Source organism: Caretta caretta, chromosome 2, assembly GCF_965140235.1.
Source record: "Caretta caretta isolate rCarCar2 chromosome 2, rCarCar1.hap1, whole genome shotgun sequence".
Lineage (NCBI taxonomy): Eukaryota > Metazoa > Chordata > Testudines > Cheloniidae > Caretta > Caretta caretta.
In genome coordinates this window covers 214,672,756-214,691,178 of record NC_134207.1, presented here as the reverse complement: position 1 = coordinate 214,691,178, position 18,423 = coordinate 214,672,756, and the positions used below count along the sequence as shown (strand labels likewise).

Here is an 18,423-nt window from a genome sequence, read left to right as displayed (position 1 = left end):
GCACAGTCATGTAAAAGACACCATTGGATAATTTTAATATGTTGACAAAAAAAAAACAATTTACAAGCACTGCTAATAATCCAGATATATAAGTCATATCATCTACTTCTCTACAGTCACTGAAAAGCAAAATCAATACCAGAAAGGATTCAGCTAGGAATTCAAGGAGTTTCCAATATACTATTGAATTGTTTTCTGTACCGAGGTATGTTGTAAATAATACTAAAGGTATCTACTGAGCATTGATATAGTCTCATTTGAAACAGTACTATGTTAACATGCCCAAGGAACCTTTTAGAGTGTGGCATCAGGGTTTACACAAGGCAGTTCGAGCACTTTACAATTTACACCCCTCTGGTGCACATTGTGGCACAGTGTAGACAACCCTACCTTGCCAAAGAAACAACAGGGAGTCTGGTGGCACCTTAAAGACTAATACATTTATTAGGGCATAAGCTTTCATGGGTAAAACCCCACTTCTTCAGATGCATGGAGTGAAAATTACAGATGCAGGCATTATATAATGACACATGAAGGGAAGGGAGTGGAGAACAGTGGAGAACCAATGTTGACAGGGCCAATTTGATCAGGGTGGATGTAGTCCACTCCCAATAATAGATGAGGAGGTGTCAATTCCAAAGCTGCTTTTGTAATGAGCCAGCCACTCCCAGTACCTATTCAAGCCCAAATTGAAGCCCTACCTTACCAAGAGTCACAGAATTGATCTTTAGCAGAGCTGGGAGGAGAGCCCAGGACGCCTGGTTCACAGTCCTGTGCTTTAAATACTGGACCATGCTTCCTCACCTCATCACAGAGAAATTGCACCTTGTTGACTCCTGCAGACAAACCAAACCAATATTCATACAGAAGGAGACAGTGTAGGCTAGTAGCTGTGGTGCTAGACTTTGAGTGGGAGACCTAGGTTCTGGTCACAGTGCTGTCACTGACTTGCTGTGTGATTCTGGTCAAGTCATTGCCTTTCTCTATGGTTCTGTTTCCACCTCCCCCCGTGCCTCTCATGTCTATTTAGATTGTAAGCTCTTTGGGGCAGAGACAATCTCTTACTCTGTGTTTGTACAGTGCCTGGCACAATGGAGCCCTGATTTGTTTGGGGCCTCTACTGCTACCACACTGCAAAACAATTAATAACTATTCATCAATTTTTATTTATCTTAAAATTATTTGTAATAATGTAGCACCTGGAGTCCCCAACAGAGTTTGTGCCCTCATTACAATAGGCCAGGGGTCGGCAACCTTTGGCATGCGGCCCATCAGGGTAATCTGCTAGTGGGCTGCAAGACATATAGTTTACATTGACCGTCCACAGGCACAGCCCCCCGCAGCTCCCAGTGGTTGCAGTTTGCCTTCCCCGGCCAGTAGGAGCTGCAAACCGCGGCCACTGGGAGCTGCGGTGAGCCGTGCCTGCAGACAGTCAATGTAAACAAAATGTCTCATGGCCCAACAGCGGATTACCCTTATGGACCACGTGCTGAAGGTTGTCGACCCCTGAAATAGGCACTGAACACACACAATAGTAAGAAACCATGCCTGCCCCAAACAGCATGCCAGACAAAATTGGCAAGGGGCATGAGAAAGGAAGTTTTATTATTTCCATTGTACAGATGGGAAACTGAGGCAAAGACTAAGTATCCTGTGACAGTAACATAGGAAGTCTGTAACAGAGTCAAGATTTAAACCCCTGTCTCCTGAATCACAATCCAGTGCCTTACACTTGAGACCCTCTCCTTCTACTATGTGGTCCCAATGCTTGGAACCCTCTCCCTGGCCTGACCTGCATGCTGCTACCATCTCTGGCACTGTACAAACATACTGAAAAATCTATTTCCAAGATTTTACAGTCTGTGGTCTAATCCAGCAAAGCAAACAAATAGTCAAGAGGGACTGCTCCCATGCTTTTATTGAGATATACGCTTAAATCTTTGCTGGATCAGGGCCTGAAATCATTTTCATATTCCCATTAGTGTCATTTATTATTCTACTTCCAAGGGACCATTCTTATTTTTAATCTTTAGACTTGCTTAGCTGCTAAAATTAATGATTAAAGAACTTCCTCTTAATTCATACACAAGCAATTTATGGTAATTTAGATTATTAATTTAATGATACTTTTATTTGCATGAATGAGAGCAGCAATAATTGAATCTGGCACACATTTTTAAAACTGATAGTTAGTAAAATGAAATTTATAATAGCAGCTCTACCCATAGCCCTACTTATTTCAAAGCAGTTTGGACAGTCATCTATATTCAAGATCTGCAATTTTCATTTAGCTTTGAATACTGCAGGTGTATGTTAACCAGTGCACAGATAATTGCGTGTGCAGTGACATGCAAACTTGTGAAGTTAGTCATGCCATCAAACAGTACATGCAATAATGTGCTTGTATTTCAGTGCTCTGAACTACTTCTGTGAATTAGACTATGTACAGTACAACCTTATTCTACTCTGTAGCATCTGCTTGTCAGTGGCGGGTGTGAGTAACAGAAGCCACAACAGCATTACCCCCCTGATGTACTGGTATTTACCTGAGGTAAATTGCATTAGCAGGAAAAACAACAGATCTTAATTTGACTGCACATACACAAGAAATAGACTTAACTGCAGAGGGCATGAAAGAGCTGCTGAACAATTACGTGTCTTACTTATAAAACATTCTTTCAAGTGTAGCAGCTTCCACAATGAAGTTTAAATAAGACTGATTTCTTCTGTACTGTCTGCCTCACATTCTACATTAGTTACAAGTGATCCTCCAAGGAACAATATCCAATCTGGTTTCCTGTGTTTGCTTGAAAAAAACAAAACAAAACGCACACGCTGATAAATGTGACTCCAAAGAACACAAAGCACCAAATTTACATGACATTCGTAATGGTTATTTCTTAATGAGAATCATGGTAGAAAATTCAAATTTATTTTGTTGCCCAGAGGTGAGTGTAATAAACATCTCACTTTGTGGAAAATCTGTCCTTGTGGAGATTTTTTTTTCTCACACTGACCAAAACTTTTTGCATCAATTAAGTACAATTGTGTTACTTTAATATCAACTGATATTAATCGATTTCTCATTTAATGTCAATTTGAAAATCACCAGGTGCTTGTATTAAACAGCCTGGAACACCGTCTGGCTGCCTGGAGTGCTGTGCGTTGCAAGCTGTGTTTCTAAAGGCTCTCTACTGTTCAGAAACAGTTTCAAGAAAGCCCAGGAAGATTTTTGCAAGAAATGACCCTTATTTAAGCTGTTGGCTATAAACCATGCGGAACTCTATGGTTTCAACCCACATCCAGGCAAAACTTTGGCCAAGTTTGGGGGGTTTGTTCAAGCCTGAAAAAAATGAAACTCGGGGTCTGTACTGACAGAAACTGACAAAAGTCTGAATGAAACCCTGGGAACTGCAGAGAAACTGCCTCCAAGACTATACATGTCCGCCAAGATAATCCATTGTATCCTAGCCAATAGATATTGCATTTACCTTTCCCACCCACATGGACTGTTTGATTAACTGTCTGGCAGCTTGTTGCTACCCAATGGGCTAATAATATTACTGAGCATATTTTCCAGCACTCTCTGTAAACTAGAGTTTACAGTAATGATTGCACTTTTCCTTTTTACATTTTAGTAACTGTGAATGATGCTGGATTGATAGCTCTGGAGCCAAATTCTGTATTTTTTCAGTCTTGCCACATTGTTCAAACAGGTACCCCATTTCTCATTAATTACCACAGGCACGGAGTTGTGTTGCTAGGAAAGAGATTGGGAATCAGTGATATTCGAGATCAAGGTGATGATTTAAAATCCTAGTGAGATTGTCCCAGTGAGCAATCACTGCACTGCCAAGCTATTCATCAGTAGTACAGGCCTTCTGATCAACTTTAGAAAGGCTTTTTTTGCTAGAAATTCATAAGGCACCACCACCAGGTGGTGCTTTGCTGCCACTGTATTTTGTCTTCTTTGGTGCGGGAAGTAATCATACTACAGTACTGTGAAGCTTTGAACAAACCCTGCACCTTCAGTTTCTGTGTGGCTGCCTACACAAAGATACACATTAAATACGTGGGATGAAACAAGGAAGGCTGATGTTTTTTAAACAATAAGAGACTGTCTTTTGTGATGTGCACTCAAGGCATTTGGAAGTTTTTGTTTAAATACACATCATAACAAAACTTCTTTGATCTGGTGTTAAACAACCACTCCCAAAATGGTTTACAGACATTTTCCTTCCCCCCACCCACCCCCGCCATGTTAGAACACAGTTCAGACTCTGAGCATTTTTAGAGAGATCATTTTCACAGAAGACTTGCATTTCAGTGTACACAGGGCATGGATAATTTCAGTGCCTATGTTTTAAATGCTGCACATGTAGCCAAGAGCCTTGAGTTCAATAAATGTACATGAATTTTTACTTACACACAGAAGCCATTCTGAAGGTCTGCATCAAAAATATATACATATATATTTATAAGCGTCCTTCCCAACAAATGATGAAGTACGTGGGTGCTGCATACACACACACCTCACAATGTAGCATAAGTGAAACAGCCTAAACTAAGCAGTGTGGTTACGTGTAATGTTAACAAAACATGGCAGGAGGGAGTAGATGCAATAATACTTGAGGACCCAGAAAGCAGTGATTTCAGTGGGTCTAAATGGATTTCAGTGGGTCTAGATGGAGTTTTGCTGTGAAAAAGGGACTAACACGGCACTGGTTTATTGTCTCACAGTGACTCCAAATCTGCTGTTTTTATACCTAAACATTTTTCCAGTCGCCAGAGCCCTGGAAGCGCTCCCTGAATTCTGAGAGTCAAGCTGGGTTCTTTCTGACTCATGCAATCCGGCTGCTTATTTGTCTGACTTTATTCACCCAAATGTGCTTATTTTGGCCTATCTGACCTGGAAGGAGATCAGTTTCCATGTGACAGGGAGCTTGAGGCTTTACTCAGTTAACTGGTGGGGCTCAGTGTTGCTTTTAGCAGCTATCCATGCAGGAAGTCTGTCCTTTCAGGCAGCTATTGCTTGAATGTGCTCAGCTACCAATGGAGCACAATGGAAGGGGAGAAGGTCTTTGGATGCTAATTCATGTCAAGATTTTACAGTAGCTTAATATGCAAGTGATTACAGGTAGTTACCTGCATCTGGCTCAGTAGAGCCACAGGTTGTAAGTATGGAAGTGACAGCTGCCCTCAGTCCCAGCTCTGAAGAGCACAGAGAAGCAGAAGAATGACTGCCTTAGTTCTTGATCCAGGCAGGCAAGGAAGGCATTCTTGTGCAAGCCCACAGCCTGGCTTTGGGGAGGAGGAGTGGATTGTCTCCTTTGACCATGATTGTCCGGGAGGAAAAGAAGGATATTGACAAATAGGGAAAGACAGAAGAGAGACAGAGGGGAGGAGGAGAAGACAAAAGGAGGGGAGAAGGGGGAAATAAATGTAACCCACACACCTCCTGGGTGTGGCGTTCTGTCCCCTCTAGTGGCGTGAAGACCACTTAGAGATTAATGAGTCTGCTCTACAACCTTAGCTAAGGGCCCTATGCCTTTTAGCTCATGCCATAGAGGCTCCTGCATTTAGCTCTAGAGGTCCCAGGTTTGATCTTGCCTGCACCAACAGACCCTGCGAGGTGTGTGGAAAGATAAGATTCAAAATGAGACAGAGTTGAGATATGATGACATAAAATAGAAGGAAAGAGGAAGTGCCATGAAAGAGGAAGAGATGAACTGATGCGAAGAAGGAACAAGTAATTAAGAGAGATAAAATTAATTACCAGGAAAGGGGAAACACAGCTGCAGCCTGTGGCTCTACTGAGCCAGATGCAGGTAACTATAATCCCTCGCATTTTAAGCTACTGTAAAAACTGTTTTATACTGTAAAAACTTGACATGAATTAGCATCCAAAGACCTTCTCCTCTGCAGCTCCTGCCATCTGGAGGAGCTTTCCTATATCTCAGTCTCACTGCCTCTTGCTCATAGCCATTTGCTCCTATCTATGCCTCTTCATTTCTCTCTCCATCTGCTTTTATTTCTCTCTGTAACAGTGTTATTTAACTCTGTGAAGCATTCTGATACTGAGAGTATGTGACAGATGATGTAGAAAATAAAGTTGTGTTCTATGGTTTAATTCATGTGGGGGATAAATGCATCAAGGAATGCCACACCTCCTCAGGCTGGTATGTGTAATCGAACAGTCGACGCTGCCATACACTTATTTGAGATACAGGGACTCTGGAGTCAGCACTGGTACAGAAATTGCATTTTTCAGGCTCCAACTCAATTTACAAACATTAACATTATTAATTAATTAATTATTAATTAGCATTAACGTTCATATTGTAGGAGTGCCTAGAAGCCAACAAGGTTGAGGCCCAATTGTGCGAGGCATTGTACAAATCCAAAGTAAATCACAGTCCCAGCCCCAAAGAGCTAACACTCTAAGGGACAGAACAAGTGGGCTGAGGTGGGGGTTGAGGACATGGGGTAATAAAAAGAATAGTAAGTTACAAGCCTAAAGATGGAGTCACAGCTCCAATATTGTCCACATGGATATCCATGCGCAAGGACCGTACTGACCACCTAGAAATCAGGTAGTTACACATCTAACTGCGCAGTTGCAAGAGCAAGTTAGTTTTTTTTAAATAATAGAGCTACAATATGTCATAATTTGAACTTACCACGAGGTGAAAAAAAACCTGAGTGATTAAATGAATGGGCCACTAGTCAAGTTTTGTTTTGGGGTATCTCATTCCTGACCTATCTAGTTACTGCACCAAGACTGGTATCTAAATAACAGCTTTATAGTGGAGTCTTTTGCATCACAGCAAATATCAACATCTGAGCATTTCATAACTAATTACCCTAAGGGGGGCACTTAAATATTCTTTCTTTTTACAAGTCTCAGCATCTCTCCAAGTTTAAGTGAACAGTCAAAGAGTTAATTGTGGCTTTTATAAGTGATTCTTGAGACAAACAAGAGGAAATGCCTTTGAATAGCATTCTTTCACTACCAAGTCATACACAAAATCTTCCATTTAGTGAACCTTGTATTTCAATTCCTTAGTTGGAAAGATCCCAATAACACATTATAAAAAAATAAGATGGGGATTAGGGGTAGTGATTTCCTTGTCAAAAGGAGCATAGAAAAATCAGGTACGTGACTTTAAAAGGACGAGCAAACAAAATCACTCTGAACTGCTACATGAATCTCTGCAACAAATTTTGTTTCACAACTGTTTGTCCCCTTCATTGGGCCAAATCCTGGCTCTACTGAATTTAGTGGAAGTTTTATCTATCAATGGAATTCATTTAAATTCACTCATTTAGATGTGTGTTCAATCCATCTAGATTCAGCGCCTTCCACTTCTAATTCAAAGTATCCTTAATCCCAGATAAAATATGATGATGTGAATTATTCAAATCACGTAAGAGGTGACATACAATAGGAGAGCACTAACTAGCAATAGGGAACCTCAAATGGTTTTTGAAGCTTCTGTTTGGATAAGCACCAAAAAGTCTATTTTCATGTGGATATAACGCTGAATGTGCCCAAAACTTAAAGGCTTTGGATACAGAGTTTTGTTGTTCAGTCCATTATACTGAGAGGGTCAGCTGCAACCTTCATGGGTGAAATCCTGGCCCCTGAGGGCAAAATGGGAGTTTTGCCATTGATTTCAATAGGGCTAGAATTCCATCCCCTATCTGGATGTTTCTTTATTATGTTGCCTTCTGTGCTTTTCATTCATGTAATTTTTTTCAGTGAAACAACCAAATGTAATTTTCAAGTCAGATGGCCTGGAAATATAATGAAGATCAGGGTAGAAATTTTTCTACCAAATGACCTAGCAGACCTCAAGTTTTTACTTTATTTTCAATTGTGACAAGCAGGTTTGTTTCACTGTACATATATATATATATTACAATTATTCTGTCAACTTTGCAATCATTATAATAATTACTAGGGTCAGATTCTGAAACCCTTATTCACATTAAATAGCATTTTACTCAAGAAATATTATTGGTTATTACTTGAGGGGTAAGGTGAGTAGGAGCAGCTGAATCTGGTTAGAGTATTATCTCTGTCTAGATATTCAAAGCAATATGGCTTGTGACTGATTACTAGTTAAACTCAAACAGCATGTGTACATATGCCAATTTTTTTCATTTCTATAACTATTTGTGAGCTGCTGTGTGTAGATAAAAAACAATCAACCAGTTTCTTAATTTCACCTTACCTATTTATTCATATTTTAGATATTAACATTAATGAAAAAGGCACCACTTAGATTTGGTTGGGACATTCAAATATCATTAATTCTATTTTGTTTCATTCATTCCTACAGAAGCGTACTATTTTACCGTGTCTCAATAGCTTTGCTTTTGTAATTTTTACTTTCTCCATGCGAGTTTACTGGTTGTTTATGGATTGTTTAAAGAGAAACAACAGCAATGATATTAATAGCACATCAAGGAAACCTGTTATTTTATCCTACATTTCAGTTTAAATAAACATTAAATCTATATTGAGAACCTGAAACTAATTTACATTGTTTATTTTCTTTTCAAGTGCTCCCAAATAGCCCATAGAAAATCATTTTTCATTATGCAAGTTTATTGCATGAGAAATTTTCAGTTGTATCAAAACCTGTTCAAAATAAATAATTAGGTAAAAATTACAACTCAATATAAGTGAAATTGACATAATTGACAATTTTATGATAAGTCAGTTTCCTTACTACAGTGCTTGAATTTAAGCACAGTGGCTATAATTACTATAGATGGAAAACATAAAGGATATTTTATTTGCTTGCTTGTCAGTCCTGGGGAAACGCATCATATATTTTGTGTTAGAACCTTTCTACATGTTATAGTGAAGCAGCAGCAAAATAAGAAGTCACTAGTAATCTAGGTGTTTGAAAGCCAATTAATAACTTACATCACATCTTTTGCAAGCCTGAGAGATGAATTACTGCATCAAACTCAATCTATGAGTGTCAGATAAAAGTGAATTTGAAAAGCTTATTCATAAGTGAAAGCAAATAATGTAAACTCTCAAGTTTCTCATTTGTCTAACTAAACTGCATAGGTATTCTATAGCCATGTAAGGTGCTAACACAAATGTATTTGTTGTATAATGTCAAAGAAGGACAAATGGTTCATTTGTGATAATTATAGAGAGGGAAGAGGAGCAAAGGAGAAAACAGCTTATACTGACTGCTTGAGAAGCTTATAGCTCTTTTATACAGGTTTCTGTATTGAATGAAAATATCTGCTCTGGATGAAAAACAGGCAGCCATAACTATTTGTTGTACCTTGTAAAGGAGGAAAATTTGGATCAACATCAGTTTCTTAGCAGGATTTTAAAGCAGAGACACGCGTAGTTCATCCGGTGTCTAAGAGTACTCACTAGCAGAGCGAACCCAAAGTAGATTCAGATTCTTATAGGACCTTATCTAATGCACCAGATGAGATCTTCTGGAGCACCTAAGCCTCAGAATACTGTGGTTGGGACTTCACATTAGGCCAATCTTCTCCTGCACCAGGTTTATTGCAAGGGCAAAATAACCCACCATCAACCCATGCTCCATGGCCAGGAGTGCACATCTAGCAGGTGAGCAGAAAGAAGTATGAAGATTTTACCGGCTGAGACACAAAGATTGTATTGAACATCCACCTTCCCCATGCAAGACTGCATCCTCTTCTCGACCAAACCTTCTCCCACTCACAGGGGGCCATGCAGGCAGTTGAATTTATTACAGCCTTAAGACTGCATTAGGCTCCTTACCTGGCACAGCTGGGAATCCGCAGGGAGAGAGGAGGAAGGGTAGCAGGCAGGGATTGTTTTATTTTTTGCAAACAACTGTGTTGGCTATCTTTCAATGGGCTGTTGTGCTGGGGAAGGGAGACATCCAACAGTCAGTGATGGATGTTTGGGAGGGCTCTCTTTTTATCAAAATTGGGGGCCCTCTTCTTCACAGGAATTTTGTGATGTTTGCTTAATAGAGAAGGGGAGATCACTACTCTTCCCACCTGAATGCCATTGAGACAGGGAAATCTTTGACACAACGGGGTCTCCTGTCTCCTTTTTCTGGCTGAGACCCTTGAAAAAATTCCCCATACACCTGTAAGTCAGGGAACAATCTTCCCCCTTCTAGCTGCAGTGCATGTAACTGTGCATTCTCCAGCATTATGCCAAGGCCCAATTTCCATCCTGACAGACTTCATCCCTGGGAAGATTGCAGTGACAGGTCAGCAGCAAAATGCATTACATGACTGGTTTCAAGGGGAAATTTCCCCTTGGAATAGGAGCCATCTCTAAACCTGGAGATGGTGGGAGGTTCCTGGGAGCACATGTGGGACAGCTACTTATGCGCTGAATATTTCTCAAAGTTCTTGTTCCAATTACAATGAAGTCAACAAGAGTTCCTAAGAATGTAATCTAACTTATTCACAAATTGGGGAAACACAGTACCAAAAAAACATTAAGACTGCAGGGGGTTACGTGCTGCCAGAGGCAGTAGAGAACTGTACATTTTAAGCTAGTAGAACATGTGAAAATATTCAACACAGATAAGTGAAAACTTCTTATTCTACCCTCCTCCCTAAGCCATCTTCATTTAAATGTCAAAACACCCTCCATGCATTAGCAGTTACGATACTGTCTTCCAGATGATGGTCTAACAAACACATATATCAAACAGAAAATCAGAGTGACACAAAAACTGAAAGTGCAGCTCAATTACTGAAGAAGAGAGTCTTTCTTCTGTCTTATTTCTCCACTACCATCAGAACTGATAACCTTTCAAGCTTTAAAAAGAATTAGTTCCCACCACAATGAATTCCTAATTCTGCACTCCCAGGATAGGCTATTACATCTCATATGGTATGCACAAATGTATTTTTAAAATTTAATCTTCATTCTCTGGGGAATAAGGACCAGATCTTGAAAACAATTCTAGGATACTTTCATTAAAGTCCAAGGGACTATGTCTTGTATTAAAGAGCACCAGCTGTGCTTTAATATCATATATGTTATCTGGTTGAAAAGAAATTTGTGCTTAGATCAAGTGCTTTGGACATGAAAGGACTAAATAGCACCAATCAGTTGTAGTTTTTGAAATGATCAGTACCTCACATATAATGCTTCAATATAAACACTTTGAAGTATAATACCTGGTGCACCTCACAGCATCTTCTATTTCATTTACACTTGCATCTCAACACAAGGTCAGACTTACATTTTATGTTGATAAAATATCCTAATAACAAACTTTGTAAGTCCAGTGGTTTTGTCACAGAGTAAAATGTTTCAAGAATATTGCTAAACACATGATGAAAAAGAAATACTTCTGTTAGCTACAAATGATTTAGTTATTCATGCTACCAACAGCTGGCCAATCAGCTCCGGGTTTCTGTCCTTTATTAATGCAGAGATAATGGCAGCAGCAGAATTTATTGTCTCCTGAAGCTTCGGATCATCCTGAAAGAAAAAAGGAATAGCCTGTGAGCAATTATGAAAAAAGTTAATTGCACTTAACAACCTTTTAAAAATATGCACAATCAGTTTATGACTTCTGACACAAATTCAAAATGTGCTGCATTTACCAGTACAAAAACCTTCCAAAAATGTTGATTGTTTATAAAAGAAAATGTCATAGTAATGTCAGTTCTCCAATCTATACCATAAAAAAACATTTGTAGACAGAAGTAGAATGTAAACAAACGGTAATGGAATGTATTTTAATTGTTTCAGGTTAATGACATGAGATCGCCTCAATTAAGAGATGATCCAAAATGAAACCTTTTTTCCAGACTCCCTCTCCCCAACTTGTGTTTGAAAGCGAATACAACTCCAAATTCCATGAGCAGCTTCCCAGGCAGAAGCAAAACCCAGAATCCTAACACCCTCACATTTTAGGGTTTGGGAAATCTGGATCCAAATTTAGGTCCAAACTAAACAAAGCATTTAAGCACATACTTAACTTTAAGCATGTGCTTAAATCCAGTCCTATTCAGTAAAGCACTGAAACATGTGACTTCAATGAGATTTAAACATTGGGACCTTAGTGATTTGAGCCTATCTGTGTTCAAACAATCAAAGAAGTTAGTCTGTTCTTGGTAGGCACGTATAAAGGCCAACAAGGGATGGTACAACATTACTGGCACTCTAGTACAATATGAAGCTCCTTAACAGGCAGTGGAGATGAGTTTTTCAAAGGGAATTCAATCTGGCTTCCAAATTTTCCTAATTATATGCAGATAAAAAGCCAAATCTGTATGGACAATTAGTAACTCCACCTGCACACTGATTAGATGTCAATAGATGTAGCTAGCAGTAGCTCACTGGTGGGAGTGATATGCGTGCCCCCAAGACTAGCCCTAGACCAAATGGCGCCCCAGGCGAGGAGCGTGTTCAGCACCACCCCACCATTTATTAAAATTTTGAATACCTTATTTTTATTGCATTTGTAGGCCATTTCATGACTTTTATTTATGATTTGCATGCATGATTTATCCCGGTCATACAAGACAATACATTTGCACGCTAGGATCTGTAAATCTGTATTTATTCATGCCATAACAAAAAATTGTTAGTGAAAAATGAATCCATACATGGAATATCTGAACACGTTACTTCTATTTTGCCTTTTGTTACTAACATTCTATTTTCCCTTTTGTTGCTAAAAACAAAAACAGCATCCTGAGCCTGGCGCCACCCAAGCTCAGCTCCCCAGGCAGTCGCCTGGGTTGCCCGCCCCTAAATCCAGCCGTGTGTGCAGCAGTGGATCAAAAGTCAGATTTCTAAAGAGGAATCAGAAAAGAAGATGCTGAGCCAATGATTGTAGATGGCATGTTCAAGAAACCTGGGTTAATGGATAAAGGGAAACGATATAAAAATGAAGATTGACTCAATTGCTGGCTTTTTTAAGGAGAGGGGCTACTGCACGGGGGAAGGCAGAATGAGTATACAAGTACAGGAGTTAGAAGTTAAGAGTAAGAGGCCTTGAAGTCTAACTGGGAGTGAAAGGAAAATGGATATTGGGCAGGGGGGCATTGGAGAAGCTCACTGTCATTTGTTCATTTTTAAGAAAACGATGAGAACCAGGGCAGAAAGGGAAGTTGGAAGAACTAGAAGAGAGGGTTTAAAGAGAGGACTGAAGTTAGAGAAGGGGTACTGGAGGTTGTAGTTTTAAATAGGGCTGTCAAGCGATTAGAAAAATTAATCACGATTAATCATGTGACTAAAAAAATTAATCACAATTCATTGCACTGTTAAACAACAACAGAATACCATTTTTAAAATATTTTTGATGTTTTCTACATTTTCAGATATATTGAGTTCAATTACCACACAGAATACAAAGTGTATAGTGCTCACTTTATACCATTATTTTTATTACAAATATTTGCACAAGAGAAAAACAAAGGAATAGTATTTTTCAATTAATCTAATACAAATAATGTAGCGCAATCTCTTTATCATGAAAGCTGAACTTAAACATGTAAAATTATATACAAAAAAAAAACCACTCAAAAATAAAACAATTTAAAACTTTAGAGCCTACACTTTAGTCCTACTTCTTGTTCAGCCAATTGCTCAAACAAGGTGGTTTACATTTGCAGGAGTTAATGCTCCCCTCTTCTTGTTTACAATGTCGCCTGAAAGTGACAACAGGTGTTTGCATGGCACTGGTGGAGCCGGCGCCGCAAGATATTTACATGCCAGATGCGCTAAAATTCATATGTCCCTTCATGCTTCAGCCACCATTCCAAAGGACATGCATCCACGCCGATCATGGGTTCTGCTTGATAACGATCCAAAGCAGTGAAGCAAGACGCATATTCATTTTCATCATCTGAGTCAGATGCCACCAGCAGAGGGCTGATTTTCCTTTTTGGTGGTTCAATTCTGTAGTTTCCGCATGGGAGTGTTGCTCTTTTAAGACTTCTGAAAGCATGCTCCATACCTCATCCCTCTCAGATTTTGGAAGGCACTTCAGATTCTTAAAACTTGGGTTGAGTGCTGTAGCTATCTTTACAAATCTCACACTGGTACCTTCTTTGCATTTTGTCAAATCTGTAGTGAAAGTGTCCTTAAAAGGAACAACATGTGCTGGGTCATCATCCAAGATTGCTATAACATGAAATATATGGCAGAATGTGGGTAAAACGGAGCAGGAAACATACAATTCTCCCCCAAGAAGTTCAGTCACAAATTTAATTAACACATTTTTTTAACGAGCATCATCAGCATGGAACCATGTCCTCTGGAATGGTGGCCGAGGCAAGGGGTACACGAATGTTTAGCATATCTGGCACGTAAATACCTTGCAATGCTGGCTACAAAAGTACCATGCAAATGCCTGTTCTCACTTTCAGGTGATGTTGTAAATAAGAAACGGGCAGCATTTACCTCCTGTAAATGTAAACAAACTAATTTGTCTTAGCAATTGGCTGAACAAGAAGTAAAACTGAGTGGACGTCTGGCTCTAAAGTTTTACATTCTTTTGTTTTTTGAGTGCAGTTTATGTAACAAAAAACAATCTACATTTGTAAGTTGCACTTTCATGATAAAGAGATTGCACTACAGTATCTGTATGAGGTGAATTGAAAAATACTATTTCTTTTGTTTATTATTTTTACAGTGCAAATATTTGTAATCAAAAATAATAATATGAGTGAGCACTGGATATTTTGTATCCTGTGTTGTAACTGAAACCAATATGTTTGAAAATGTAGAAAAACATTCAAAATATTGAATTAATTTCAATTGGTATTATATTGTTTAAAAGTTAATCGTGATTAATTTTTTAAATCATGATTAATTTTTTTGAGTTAATCATGTGAGATAACTGTGATTAATCAACAGCCCTAGTTTTAAGATGATAAGGGAATAAAGCAGAGCTATTCTGTTGCACATTGGCTCATCCCAGGTAAGTCACATGAGCCTTTAGTCGTTAGTCTGGAAATATGAATGATTGGCTCAGACTAGAATTTTGCTCTAAAATTCCATTTTTGGAGACAGTTATCGTGTATACAGAGAAAACATGGTAATTCCTAGATATAGGAACCATTTCATGTATTTTTGATACCTAGGAGGATTAGTCAATGTTATTCACTAGTAGCCTGCAAAATTCTCTGAGTTAAAAATAACAATCACAGCCATTGAGAACGCAGATGTTTATTGTTCACTTATGGTTAAATCCTGTATTTCTTATTCAGACAAAAGTCCCAATTAGCGCAGGGGATAAACAAGGAGTGCAGAATTGGCCTCATGGGGCCCAATTCTGCATTGTCTTTCATCTTGTGTAGACATTTACATGCTTGTGCAAAGTGGCTGTCAGAAGATGCCATTCTGGTTTTTGCCCATGTTGCACAGGTGTAAATGATGGCACAAGGTGCAACGGATGGGGAATCAGGCCCATAGGGCGATAAAAACATTTTAATTGTTTTCAAGATTCAGTAACACACTTGTTGAAATTCAGCAGGAACAACCTCCAGTCTCCACTTTTGTTTAGTTTGCGGGTGCAGTGTGGAGAAGTGTTTCACAATTACAGACATTACGTTTTCTAAATAGGCTCCCAGCCATATCTGAAGTTGGCCAAAGTTGTACACTTTTTTTTTTTTAAAGGAGAAAAAAAAATACACCTGGCCAGGAATGCTCTTAATGTTTCTCCTAATAAATCTTTCCACATCCTCTGTTGGTTACTGGATTCTATACACATTCCTTTGTTGCAATAAATTATTTCAGTTTTTGAACATGAAAGGAAGCGAGAGAGGAAAATTTAGCTTCCACTATTTTAAAGCAAGGGACTTAAAGTGTCATTGGGAGGTCCAATTTGACTGAAAAATTAGCTTTAATAAAAGCTTTTACCAAACATACAGCCACCTTAAAGATTTTTATGATTATTTCAAAATTCCAAGGGAAAGATTTGAAAAAGAAAATCCTCTGGGGTATTTGCAAGCCGCACACTGCAGCAGTGTGCTGTGTAGAGGAAGCTGAAACAAGAACCTGATTAGAAATGGAGTAGTCTATTTTTCTTTGTGTAGGAGGAAAGAAATACAAAACATAAACAGCATAAATGATTAAAAGTAATATTGATTTTTAAAATTATTTCACTCTTAATAACCTAAGCTGTAACACAGGTAAGGAAATCTGTTGGTTCCTTTTTAATATGTTTAGCCTCACAATTTCCCTTTAAAATCAATCTTTGAGAAGTACTGGAACATCTGAGCTGCCGTTCCAGTTCAGACCATCATTCCATCCAGTCTGGTATCCTGTCTTTGACAGTGACCAGCAGCAGATGCATTACAAGAATATGTAATACTCAGTGATAAGTCTGGGTATATTCTAATATAACTTGCTTTATTCACACACCTATACCAGTTCTGGAATGAGATGGTCAAACAGCATGCAGAACTATATCTTCTTCCCAGAATTTCAGACCAACACCAGTGCTTGGTTCCCAGGGACAAACTCTGCCTCAAGAATAGACTCTAATCAGAGCCCAAAGCAGAAAAACTTCTCCTGCTGTTTGCACAGCTCCCACTTTCCTAAAGCTGTCTCCATACAGAAACTCAAATAGCTCAAAACTAACAACAACACAGTATGCTTTTCCAAAAGTCAAAACTAGCTTGCACACGAAGATACAGTACTGTGGTATCTGACTGTCATGGTATCTCCAGGAATATTCCTTTCTATTGCTCTTCCCTGGACCTTTTCTATTTCTGCTATATCTTTTTTATATTCACAGTGGTTAACTTTTTGGAAGCCAACCCTGAATATGGTATTCATAACATTGACTTGTGGAATCATAGGACTGGAAGGGACCTCGAGAGGTCATCTAGTCCAGTCCCCTGCACTCGTGGCAGGACTAAGTGTTATCTAGAGCAGGCTAGCCTGCTCTTGAAAATCTCCAATGATGGAGATTTCACAACCTCCCTAGGCAATTTATTCCAGTGTTTAACCACCCTGACAGTTAGGAAGATTTTCCTCATGTCCAACCTAAACCACCTTTGTTACAATTTAAGCCCATTGCTTCTTCTCCCATCAAAGGTTAATGAGAACATTTTTTCTCCCGCCTCCTTGTATTTGTGTTATGTAATTAAAAACTGTTACCATGTCCCCTCTCAGTCTTCTCTTCTCCAGACTAAACAAACACAATTTTTTAAATCTTCCCTCATAGATTATGTTTTCTAGTCCTTTAATCATTTTTGTTGCTCTTCTCTGGACTTTCTCCAATTTGTCCATATTTTTCCTAAAATGTGGCGCCCAGTACTGAATACAATACTCCAGTTGAGGCCTAATCAGCATGGAGTAAAGCGGAAGAATTACTTCTTGTATCTTGCTTACAACACTTGTGCTATTACATCCCAGAATGATGTTTTCTTTTTTTGCAAGAGTGTTACACGGTTGAATCATATTTAGCTTGTTATCCACTATGACCCACAGATCCCTTTCCGCAGTACTCCTTCCTAGGCAGTCATTTCCCATTTTGTATGTGTGCAACTGATGGTTCCTTCCTAAGTGAAGGAATGGTAATGTTATGGTATTAATGGTAATGTTATATTTTCAATGTTCTGTTCTATCTTTTCCTCATTGTAGCCTGATGATTTTATTGCTTTTCAGACCATTGGTGTTTACTGAGTTGATATTTGCATTGAGCCTTAATGATACCTAACTTTTTCCCAAGTGGCTACAGTTAATTTGGAATCCATCATTGTTTACACAGAACACAAACTAGAATTCAGACTACAAAAAATGAAGAGTTTAAGAGCCCTCCTAATTTAGGGGGGGGCTAGTAAGTGAACATATGAAACCCCATAGGTATACCTTGAGAACTCCCAAGTTTTGGATACTTGCAGTGTCATTCTTGGAATTAGTGCTGTATAAAATGGGTAATGCATCCAGGGACACTTCAATCAACCTAATCTACCAAGATCAAGATCAACCTAATCTACCATCCTACACACAGGCCCCCCAGCATCCTTTGTATTCAGTGGTACAGTACTGAATCTTTCAAAAATCTCATTACTGGTTGCAGAAAGCCAAATAATCAAGTAGAGCGAGGGCTTCACATGGCTAGTTGCTTGGGAAGTTTAGATGCAATGTAAACCATGGCACAGAATAGGATGTAAGAACAAAATGCTCAATAGAGATCTTGTATGCAGCCCTCAACAGTTATCTCATATTATTGCCCACCCACTGTTCAGTTCAGTACATTTAGAGGATAAAATGTACTGTAGTATCCTAGGTTTCAGAGTAACAGCCGTGTTAGTCTGTATTCGCAAAAAGAAAAGGAGTACTTGTGGCACCTTAGAGACTAACCAATTTATCTGAGCATGAGCTTTCGTGAGCTACAGCTCACTTCATCGGATGCATCCGATGAAGTGAGCTGTAGCTCACGAAAGCTCATGCTC

The 18,423-nt window shown here is 39.0% G+C and overlaps 1 protein-coding gene across 5 annotated transcripts in view; it reads right to left on the bottom strand.

Moving 5' to 3' along the window:
• Window positions 1-11: 11 nt before the first annotated feature.
• The window catches only part of CRPPA (CDP-L-ribitol pyrophosphorylase A), a 200,344-nt gene continuing 181,932 nt past the window's right edge, over window positions 12-18,423 (bottom strand). For 3 of the 5 annotated variants that reach the window (XM_048838290.2, XM_048838287.2, XM_048838289.2), the window contains one exon: window positions 12-11,482. Coding sequence is in view for 4 of the 5 variants with exons in the window: in XM_048838287.2 (XP_048694244.2) it covers window positions 11,378-11,482 (105 nt within the window). In the remaining variant the exon portion in view is untranslated. The remainder of the gene's footprint in view (window positions 11,483-18,423) is intronic. The other 2 variants (XM_048838286.2, XM_048838288.2) reach the window with 1 other exon arrangement.